The sequence below is a fragment of the Haliotis asinina genome, chromosome 1 (genome assembly GCF_037392515.1).
Source record: "Haliotis asinina isolate JCU_RB_2024 chromosome 1, JCU_Hal_asi_v2, whole genome shotgun sequence".
NCBI lineage: Eukaryota > Metazoa > Mollusca > Gastropoda > Lepetellida > Haliotidae > Haliotis > Haliotis asinina.
Window position 1 is genome coordinate 65,088,080 of NC_090280.1, and position 12,170 is coordinate 65,100,249.

Consider the following 12,170-nt stretch of genomic DNA (forward strand, 5'->3'; position numbering starts at 1 on the left):
ATCTGGTTCAGTTCGGTATGATCATCACGCTGACACGTTGTGATACTATTGAAATGCAACTGAATCACATAATCGTTTCATTTTCCAGGGTGCCCCCAACGAAAACTGGATATCCTGATTGTTGAAGATGTATCTAAATCCATCGGGACACTTCAGTACAGCAGTGTAAAACGATTCGAGCAGCAGATGCTTGAAAAGTTTGATATAAGCGCTGAAACCATTAATGTTGCTTTTATGGTATTTTCCGTAAATGCACGAGTGGTATTCCCACTAAATGCCTACCCTAACAACAAAATAGGTGTTCTCGCATCCGTTGATTCGCAACGTAGTGAAGGTGGGGCAAGTACACATATTGGCGAAGCCGTTAAATTGGCTAACACGGACGTGTTTACACGACGAAATGGTGACCGCCCTGACGCTGACAATATGATAATTTTCTTTACCGACGCTGAAGGCACTTGTAATGACAAACTGGTTGTGGCTGCCAATATCGGTTACCTTCAGGCAAAATCTGAAATCTTCGTCGTCTATACGAAGGAACATGACGAGACCCGTGGCAGAAATATCACTATCAGTGCACTTGCCTCTGATCCCGACGATAAGCACGCATTCCACGTAGATCATCCTGATTCTCTCAGTGTAATCACCAAACGCGTCATGGCTTGTAAGGCACCTTGAGTGTTCTCCTTGTGTGATGGTGGTAATCAGATAATGTCATTGACATGAAAATAAATATTCCGCATCTTACGATGACTTAATATTGTTTGTTTTCACCAGACAGAGGTGACCCGTTATACCATCAGTTGAATAACTATTATCTTTAAAGTGAAAATGAATTTGTAGCTATTTAATGATAGTTACAAATAATTGATGGTAGGGATATTAATCTTAAAATTCGTAATACATTTCACCCGACCGTACATTCGTTTCCTGCATAGCTTGGGGCACTTTCATTACCGTTTCTAAATTTGAAATGTAAGATGATTCTAACGTTTCAACTATCACAATCACAAAGGAAAGAATGTAAAACGTGACCAGTATTCAAAGATGCTGTGATCCAAATTAAAATTTATTTACATCATGATGAGCGACTGGTTGTCAAGTACCAATATTAAGTTTTTTTATACTATCGCATACAGATGTTACACACGCTAAACGTCCACGCTGGGCTGTGTTGATTGCTCCGTATACATGATACATTTGTATGTATATAATCTTATCTCACTCACTGTTAGTATCCAGGCCATACTGGTATAACTCAATGACTGATGCTGCAGCTATAGCAGCACTCAGCAAATCATTGGCTCCACTTCTGTTGCTCTTGAGTGAATAGTAACTGTCATAAGTTACACCAGGAACACTCCAGCAGGTATGAATAAATTACATGAAATAAACCCAAGTATTAGTTACACCAACTAGGAGTGTCTTCAGATTTGACGCGGCCATTTTAAGAAGAGATCAACGTGAAACGGATAATCTGATTAATCTCAGAATATAAACAAATCTATTACATACAAAATCAAGACAGACTATAGAGAAATACATATGATACATTTGTGAACGGTTCAACCGATGATCCAAACTACAGGTCTGACAGTTCACACGTATCCTTATGACCTGTTCATTCAGTGCCTACTTTGTAAGTAGCTAGAAACGAATAGCGTTCATTATTGTATATCGTTAACGATACAAGTGATGTTAATATCTTTCAGGAAATGTATAGACATACGCCAAGAGAACAAATGAATTTCAGCACAAAAGGTTACCGCAATAGACACGTTTCACAACTGTCATTGTTTCCTTTTGTCATTTAATAACCGCACATGTAAACCTGTGTCAGAAGTCGATTGAAGCTGAAATAACACTGGCCAAATTCGTTCATGAAAAGTCAACATGCATAATCAAAACTAGAATGCCTTGACATACCAGCAATCGCTACATCATGGCCAGGGTCACTTACTGATTCCAGAGTTGAAACTAAACGTTCACTCTAAATTGGTCTGTAAAAGGATTCCGTGCGAAACAAACAAACCACAAAGCAACAGTGACTATGGTTTTTAAAACAGAGATGGCAATGGCCACCCTGCTGCAGATTAATTTGTATTGTGATTCTTTTGAGGCGATCTGTTACCATTGTACACTTAGTTAAGTTTAAGAGAACTAATTAATGCATTTAAAGTTTGGTGGTTTCACAGCAAAGACCTTTACATGCATTTTGTGAGGCATTTGTGTGTTTGAACTTCGGAATCGACACTTATCAGTTATAACTGAGTGCCTTTGTTTTGGCTCTGCAGTGTGTTCTATAGTTACAAACGACTTCACAGTTTTACATTTTCACGATGACCCATATATAATGCATGACTTGTGTGGTCCTTCCTGCAATGGCTAGTTTAAACAGAATCAGCGGGCAAGGTATCTCGCACGAACCTCACCATATGCCTACAACTATCCAAGGGCATATCCCATGATTGATATGATACTTTCGTCCTTGATAGTTTCCAGCTGTGAGTATACATGCAACGGGACAAGAAATCTGGCATTCTCAGTTTCACATCATCCAAGTATTATTTACATAAATTCACTATTCAGTTTGTTTAAAGTGTAATTACTCGGATAGCTTTGACGCGTTAGCAGAGTTAAGTTGTACAATTATCACAGAGATACTGAAAATAAGCATGCTCAGTAATTCTTTGAATGAGTTGGTACAACTGCCGTAATCATAAAACAAACATACCAACATCTTACATTCCCATGTAGCGCATTGTGAAGGACTCGATCAGTTGGATCAAGCAGGTTAGCTGAATACCAAAAAACAGGACATTCTTACATAGCTGTGGGAATAGACAGAAACCAATGACAATAGGAAGCAAAGGAAAAAATACCGAGCAGATTGACCGGTTCCTGTTGTTGCTGCTGCTGCTTTCACAGTTGTTAACTAGTGGGCAGACAGCGAACTGCTAATAACGGATGATCATGCTTTCCGCAGGTTTTCGAAAGTACATATAAGGTGTGAGAGTTATTTCCGAAGCTGATCTGCGCCCTATCACGTCTTTGGATAGTACATCAGTTCTTTAAAATTAATGCCAAGGCAGCTATATATAGGAGGAATGACTAAACTAAACTTGAGACGTGAGCTTAGAGACTATCACAACCAAATGCAATGCACCGTTCGCATTGCTATGCTAGCAGAGAGGCAGCCGTCTTGCATTAGACATGCAATCACCAATTATTAGTGGATATGGAAATCTTCATCAATCAGCTCAACCAGACTGTTATAACCGCAATCCCATAAAAGTTGAAGAAACTGTTTGAACCAGTTTTCCTTCCGTCGTGGGAGAACAACTGATATCAGCCATTTTGCAGCGGATATTCGGCCATTGTTGTCAGCTAGTCTGCGAAGTAGTTGTCCGTCTTCCTCGTCTTCAACAAAAGTAAAGAAATGCTGTCATGTTTTAGTGCAGAAAATATAGCTGTCACTTCTGAGGCAATAGTGAATGAGTAAGTTTGGCTTCACGCCACTTTTAGCAACATTCCAGCAATATCACCGCAGTAGACATCAGAAATGGTCTTCACATATTGTACCTATGATGGGAATCGAACCCGGGTCTTCTGTGTGGCGAGCGAACGCTTTAACTACTTGGCTACACCAGAGCTCTCTTCGGCAATAGCAAATACATCATCAAAACATACAAACGTGAACCTGATACCATTAACAACGGCGATACCACTAACAAGTGTTTGCCCTTAACCCTGAATAGCTGCAGGCCCTAATGGACCCATAACCATAAAGTGCCGTGGGTCGTGATAGAATGTGTAGGCCCGATATTTTAATATGGAAAAATACTCTTACTTATTGGAGATGAAAAAGGCCATAAGGAACTACAGAAAACAAAATCTGTGGGTCCGAGTGGTTTTCAGTCTACTTTGGGGTCTGAGGAAGGGTGCTAATTTCGAACGCTGGTTTCAACTGGTCAGACTTGCTGACTTGGCTAACACATGTCATGTTCTCCCAGCTGCTCGATGCTAGGGTTGGGCGTCACCGGATCTACACCCGTAAATTTACAAACCGCTGTTATCTAGCTTTACACAACAAATACAGCGAAATATCAATAATGAATATCGTGGTTTTGGTGCACATCTAAGGCCTGTTACCATTTCGGTGAACCCCGAACGCATATGTATAGCTTTCACTAATCACGGATTGTTTAATATTCAAACCTGCGAGAACAATCGTTTGACGCCAAAGGGATATGCATTACCATTTGGTAATATGCATCGATGCAAAATATGCTCAAAGAAACAAATAAAGGGAACATACAAAAGTACAAGTGTATTTACATCCAGAATTTAAAAATTCACCCACAGTGCAATATATACAGAAATCTGTGAAGAAATCTGAAAAAGGGAGTAAAGGGACACTTATACTTTCATGTGTTCCCGTATTTGTTTCCACGAGTATATATATTTCAGTCAACTCTAAACTTATAGTGCGTTATGATAACACCCACCCATCCAGTCGTCCTGGACAAGCTTGGGATACAGAGCCCCGAAGTCAATCGTCTCACTGATGTCTTTACAGAAGAACTGAATCAGCCTGCAGTGTTCCTTGTGTTGGTCAGGGTCCAAGGTGTCGTCGCCCCGCAGTAGTTTAGACACATAGACGTAACCTGAAGACCAAGTGGTATTCGTGAAGCGACATACACGATTATGTGTGTTAGTTCATAAACCTATTGTACATATTATGTGTTGATATGAAAACAAGATAAAATATATCCTTAAAACTGTAACCTTGACGACGAACGTTTCGGCCATGAAGATGGAGACACTGTTATGGTCCATATTAGTTTGTACATGACATGAGTATATACTAGACTATTACTATTACTTACTTGTAGATGGGTGTATATCAACACATATGAAACATGTAGTTCATTCTTTGGGCTAATTTGGGATCAATCGATTTCAACAGTGTCCTCGAGACTGACATCTCTTCCCCAGAACACATTCGTGTTCATTTTAACCATTAGTTGGTGCGCCTTGTTACACGTGGTATTAGCTCACTCACTTAACATATATCTAGTACTTTCCACAGTATTTCCACCCATAGTATATGACAACAATAAGTATCCCTTTTAGAGTCGTTCAACATCATTCATCTGGCATAAGATACTTGCGAGATAACGAGAGTGGTTCCATTTCCACAACTTTATTCCCACTATCTCAAGCCATGCTAAAGTTGATGGAATTAGTTAAACTTCAAGCGAAATGTCATCCACAAACGAGACACAGTTCTCCTATTATCAGGTAATCAGTTTTAACCAGGCAGCCTTGACCAGCTTGACAGAACCAGATGACCTACCAGAAAGTCAAGGTTAACAGACATCACTCTTGTAAGAACGTACCATCGTGCTCCAGGATCTGAACAAACAGCTTATAGTCTCTAGTTTCCCCGTTTGTTTTCAGATAGTCAAGGAATGCCTTTGTTGCCTGGGACTGTTGGTGAAAGTTTTCCAGTGCCATGATGTTATTGACGGTTTCCTGGTGCTCTGAAGGTAAATAATGAGTGACTGGCGTTAGACACGGTCAGCGAATTTTCCTGTTTTAGTATATCATGGAGACAATCGAGGCAAAACAAGCGGCTGACCACATTATGAGGTTGCCCATGGTGATGGCCAGATACCATTTCATTTAGTAACCATTCTCTGACTGAAACTGGGTGATGCAAACTAGGCATCAGTAAAGTAAGACATATACATATGCAATCAATGCATCATTAAACAATTGTAACCTTTCACTATTAACATCATCTGATGTACTTCAAATAATCCCACATATCTACCCCATGACAGTATACTAGCATATTTGCTAATCCATTGTTGTCCATGAAAACTGTAATCAGTCATCCTGTAACAAGGGGTGGATGATGTTATTGTTATCCTAACTTTTTCGTAACTTTTCCAGTAGCAATCGCAGGTTAACCTCCTAATGTGGTAATACCAACGTTTCAGTTACTGATGTTTAAGTGTTATTTGGAAAAACAAATATTACCATCAATTACCAGGTTTTTGTTGTCGGCTGACCTGCTTAACACATATCATTGTATACCAATCGTTTAGATCGATGATGATGCTGTTGATCACTGGGGTGTCTAGTTCAAACTCGATTATTAACAATATTGCTCCAGCAATGTGGCGATGGTTTGTTAATAATCTGGTTAATGCTGAGAACGGCGTTCAGGAATAACCAACCGACCTCAGAAGGTATACCTTGGTCTGACGACAGTGGCTCAGGGTAGCTGATCGTGATGTCGTGGCTGATTGTATGAAAGAACCTTGGACAGTACATCAGCTGTGTCAAGGAGCACCCACCTGTGTGGTTCATGTTGCAGGCAAGCCCGACATGACTTACCAATTTTTGTGAATGATGGGTTGGGCTGACGAACATACAAATCACTACATGCTTCAAATGTTCACTTGTGTACTAGCATGTAACAGATGTAATGCCGAGGGACGGGGAAAATGGTCTTCAAATAAGGCACCTCCTTTTATAAACACTAAGGCAGTCTAGGCCCAACGGCATATCTTGCAAAATGTAGTTATGTAAAGCATCAGGTGTTGTACATGTGAAAAGGAATTGGTGTGAAACACTCGGGTGCGATCAGGTAGTGAACACAGACAAATTCGTTCCACTGTCCGTTGTAGAAAATCTTGCGTTTTGCTGGTAACAGTTTTCAACAGACGAACTAATCGCTAAAACGCAACATGCATTCACAATGACTATAGCTCGTGTACCCACGGATGACAAGTCGTTTTCACATTTATTAAGAAATTAAAGATATCTTCAACGGTTCTATAAAATATCAGTATTCTATTTATATAAGTAGATAATGTTTTAAATATATCGGTATCAACGATACTTCAAAATGTTAAGGAGATACCAAAAATATGTTTGGTGATACATGTAAATGTGTTGAAGATATCAATAAAACAATGACGATCATGGTGTACAAAATTGTATTTGCAGTCAATTCAGATATCTTAAATTCGGTTCACGATATTTTGAAATAATCTACACATATATCTACAATGTATTACAGACACCAGTATCTTCAATTCATCTAGAGATATCTTCAATTCAGTCAGACGTTCCTTTAACCAATTATAGAATCAATGAAAGACATATGTATATCTGGATATATATGACAAAGGCTTGCCATACGCACGGTCCATTGTCGTGATGAACCCTGAGACGAATTCAAACACACAGAAAAAACACGAAATAGCAACTGGTCCAATCAGGTCACTAAGTCTGCACAGTCACTGGCCTGACTGGCTAGTCAATTTCCATGGGTTCATTTTGTTCATGTATCAATCTCTCTGACTTATAAATTATTATACACTATTAGATCGTGCAGGATTAGATCAGGTACAAATATCCATTACAACAGTAGCTTAATGATCACATCCGGGTCATTATGCAAAATTTGGAAACCGTTTCGCACACTGCTGTTATAGGACACGATTTGTAAACGAACAATTAACATGCGTACTGAAATATGAAATAACACACGTGATGTCGTACCAGTCTCCAGAACAAGTCGTAAAGTGGGTTCATTAAAATGTTGTTACGAGCAATTTTTAACCGTAACAATGTATTTTTGGAAAGGTGGAAAAAACGTGACATTACATGCGGATGAAACCGAGCCGGCGAAATGGCAAATAAGGTTACCAGAGTTAACTCCCTTGACCCCAACGCTCCCGTCAAGCCATTACGACATCCATACCATTAGGACCTACCATCAGGAACGCCCATTCGTCCAATGATAGAACCACATCGAACGTGTTTTATAATCAGGTTTCTGTAGTCATGTTCTACTCGGTCCTGGATAGATCTAGGACTGGCATCACGATATCCTCCACTGGCCATCGCCATGTTTCGTCAGAGTTCTCCAAGGTCTGAAATCAATATCAAGATTGCTTGCATCATTACCTATACCATTTACCGAAATATGCGTGCACAGTTATATTGCAGACTTTTCGACATAATCATGATAAATGGCCAGTGTGCACATGAAGATCGAAGTGTGTACATAGAGTCGTTTATACATGCGCGAGGTTTGTTTTAAATATAAACCAACATGATCATGACTTCAAAATACCTTTGATTTTAGAATACCACTATGACACATAAGGTCTGTCGTAGTTAAAGGTGGCCGCCGTGTTGTCGAGTCGCTAGGACTAAGAAAAGAATGCATCAATACTCTCGGAAGTATCGCTTCGGCGAATTCGAAGCACAGTGTATTTTAAGTCTTGGGGAAAACCTAGTTTCTTCACCTTGTTGCGTTTGAGCGATACTGTACAAAATGCGAGCACGTATCATGCTTCATTAGTTTTCAGTGAAAATGTACAACTCTCAAAACTGTATTACCATTAGACTTGCAGTGCAGTGATGCCACAGCATTGTGACGTCATAAAGTTCATTGACAGGGCACTGCACAAAGGCTATTGTCAAAACGATATCTCCCAGGAGCTGAAACACGATTTCATACAATCGATATCTCCTGTGGAACACAGTTTTTGATGATGGAGTTGTTTATTGTACGTATGTTGCAGTTTTATGAGGCTTTCCAGTTCGCAATCAGACGCCATTGTGCATGCTGGGTTCTTCCGTGCTGCTTCTGAAATGGAAATTGAAATTGGACGTAAAAGTACATAAAACTGCTGTATCAATAATTCTCTAATTTCATTAAACATTTCAATGTATATTTAGTGTATTGCCATATATAAAGTCACAAATTTGACAATTCTAGATTGCCTTACCTCTGAAGCTCCTTTCAATTTTGATTATTATTTAACTATATCAAGTTTGTATGTTTCAAACACTTTCCTTTCATAATATAATTTGAAATTTTAACAATCCCAGTCAGTCAAGTATGCAATTGTTACCAAATGTGGTATTGATCGAAAAGCATATGTATTTCTGATTACAGAAAACAGTGACACGTATAGTAGTGAAATGAAATGCTGCTGTAAATCGCGAGGATGGCCATGTTTAACTCAGTGGCACTTACGTATCAAATTACAACCATTTCCAAATAACCCATTTATCCTCTAGTAACATGTTTGCATATATTTTAAAACTGTGAAAATATGGTAGACTATACCTTTCTTTAATGATCCTGGTATATCACGTGGAAAAGGGACTTGAAATCTGTAAATCCTCGGACAATTGCAAGAGTGAACACTGGTGTAAGATACCGCTCTAAGGAGAAATTCTTCAGTTGACAGTCTGCAGCAAATTCCTGTTTCAAATGTTTCCATTGTTTGTAGTTTCGATTAAATTATAATTAGACTATAAACTTTTATCTTTCGCAAAAACACTTGTGCACTGATTGTGTGAAACTGGACAAGGGCTTTTTAGATATATTTGTAAGTTAATCTTCAAGTTTCACAACTAAAAGTAGCTCCGCTCAGATGAACTGATAAAGAGGTTAAATTTAGAACATATGGGTCAGCGCTGGGAGTGAATGAGTGAGTGAGATTTAGTTTTACGCCGCACTCAGCAATATTCCAGCTATATGGCGGCGGTCTGTAAATAATCGAGTCTGGACCAGACAATCCAGTGATCAACAACATGAGCATCGATCTGCGTACTTGGGAACCGATGACATGTGTCAACCAAGTCAGCTAGCCTGACCACCCGATCCCGTTAGTCGCCTCTTACGACAAGCTGAGTCGCCTTTAATAGCAAGCATGGGTTGCTGAAGGCCTATTCTACCCCGGAACCTTCACGGGTCCAGCGCTGGGAATCTGCTGGTACCAGCTGGTGGCTGAGAGACAGTGGCTCCCCGGCGGTAGCCCAGTGCTGTGCCAATGCCGTGAACCCCGTTGCCGGCACAAGCGTAACTCGCGGCAGTAATACAGCATTGGGCCAATGCTGTCATGCTACCTGGGGAGTTAGTAAGTGAGTTTTTAGCATTATTCCAGTACGGTGGAGAGAAAACAGTAATGGGCTTCACACATCCGGAACATTAACCTTCTGAAGAAATGTTTTGTAGCTTCAGAAAATACATCATAATCGTTCTTACCCCAGTCCACTCCATCTTACTATTCCATTCCCCGCACGTGTGCAACACGAAATATGGAGTCACTACTCGAGATATTTCTGAAAATCATAAAGTCAAACTTCCATCCGCTTCTGATGCACTGACAATGCACAGTCAACTGTATTAGTGTCTTCCGCCTTTTCAGCTACCCATCCATGGTTTCCGCATCTTTCCCTGTGTCAACACAGTGGCTTTATCAGATAGTTGTCTAGCCGGTGAATTTAATCATGTTGCTTAAATCTTACATTCACGTCTCCTCTACACCAGCGAGTGAGTGAATATAGTTTACACTCAGCAATATTCCAGCTATATGGCTGCGGTTTGTAAATAATCGCGTATGGACCAGACAATCCAGTGATCAACAGCATGAACATCGATCTACGCACGTGCGATTCGATGGTGTGTGTCAAGCAAGTAAGCGAGTCTGACCACTCGTCATATCCTCTTGAGACAAGCATGGGTTACTGAAGATCAATTCTAACCCTTATCTTTACGGGTCTATAAGGATTTACAATGACAACCAATTTATCATTTGATTAGTATTCCCTGCATACATATACTACCGACAGAAAATAAGGGAACCAAGAAATTGAATGTAGATGACTTTGACTGTGACAGGGTCCGTTATCGTGGCGTATCTCCCAAACGCAACATCCAATGACAATGGAATTTCGCATAATCCATGCCCAGCACGTGCTACACGTGCATACAGAAGTTAACTCCTGTAAATGTACTGGAGACGTCGCAATCACTAATGCAATAGAGATTGACACTTACTGACAGAAATGCCTCCGAGGCAGTATCTTGGTGAAGCAACAAAATTGAGAATTGTTGGGATGATAGAGGGGGGGGGGGGGGGGGCATCATTATGTGAAGTTGCCCGGCAGATGGGTAAATCAAAAAGTGTAATTTCACGCCTGTGGGATAAGTACCGTCAAACGGGTGGGGTTGCAACGAGACCTGGGCGTGGTAGACCAAAATCAACGACACCACGACAGGATCGTCTCATTACGTTAATTGCTCTACGCGATAGGTTTAAATCGGCCCCTGCCACCAATAGAGAATTCCGCACACTCACTGGAAGACGCATTTCAACCTCAACCGTTAAAAACCGACTCTATCAAGCTCGTCTGAAAGCAAGACGGCCCTTTAAGGGTGTCACCCTTTCAGCTCACCATAAGCGCCAAAGATTGGCATGGGCTAGGCAGCATCAGGGACGGGCTATGCGCCACTGGCGTTACACCATGTTCTCTGATGAGTCAAGGTTTTGCCTACGATTCACAGATGGCAGAAAACGTTGTTGGCGTCGGAGCGGGGTGCGATATGCCAGAGCAGCCATTCTTGACCATGATCGATATGGAGGTGGTAGTGTCATGGTTTGGGGTGGGATTACACATGACAGACGATCAGATTTGGTCATCATTAACGGAGCCATGACTGGTCTGCGATACGTTGACCAAATATTGCGTCCTGTTGTGGCTCCATTGGCTAGAGTTATCGGTCGAAATTTTGTATTCCAAGATGATAATGCCAGACCACATCGGGACCGAATTGTCTCCGCTTATCTCCGACAAGACGGTATCCAGACATTGGACTGGCCCTCTAAGTCCCCAGACCTGTCCCCAATTGAACATCTCTGGGACGTTCTTGGTCGAAGGGTGTACGCCAGGGACCAAGGACCCGTCAAACCTGGCCCAGCTTGGTGCAGCTCTCCAAGAGGAATGGCGGGCAATACCACGGGCAACCATCCGGAAATTGATTCACAGCATGCCATCAAGGTGCCGTGAATGTGTTGCCCAACATGGTGCACACACCAGATATTGAACTTGACGCCTAAAATTGATTTAGTGGATATTTAAAGCAGTTTCAAATTCGCTATTATTTCATTAGTTCCCTTATTTCTTGTCGGTAGTATATGTACCCTGTGTTATAACTACACGTATCACAGATATCGCACACCCCAAACACTGCACAATGACTCAATACCTATACACAGATGCAATCACTGGACAATGATTCAATACCTGTACACAGATGCAATCACAGTGCAAAAATTCCATACCTG

General features: G+C 40.8%; 2 protein-coding genes across 2 annotated transcripts in view; one reads left to right on the plus strand and one right to left on the minus strand.

Moving 5' to 3' along the window:
- Positions 1-747, plus strand: part of LOC137274545 (uncharacterized) — a 96,227-nt gene extending 95,480 nt beyond the window's left edge. The window contains exon 36 of the mRNA XM_067807792.1: positions 89-747. Coding sequence (XP_067663893.1) covers positions 89-678 — 590 coding nt within the window. The 3' untranslated portion in view covers positions 679-747. The remainder of the gene's footprint in view (positions 1-88) is intronic.
- Positions 748-1,048: 301 nt separating this feature from the next.
- Positions 1,049-8,301, minus strand: LOC137296035 (uncharacterized). The gene is made up of 5 exons (XM_067827679.1): positions 8,159-8,301; positions 7,797-7,955; positions 5,403-5,546; positions 4,509-4,667; positions 1,049-3,420 (listed from the first exon to the last, which is right to left on the minus strand). Exons 2-5 carry the CDS (start codon positions 7,930-7,932, stop codon positions 3,230-3,232), a joined length of 630 nt encoding a protein of 209 aa, XP_067683780.1. The 5' UTR covers positions 7,933-7,955; positions 8,159-8,301; the 3' UTR covers positions 1,049-3,229.
- Between the last annotated feature and the right edge of the window lie 3,869 nt (positions 8,302-12,170).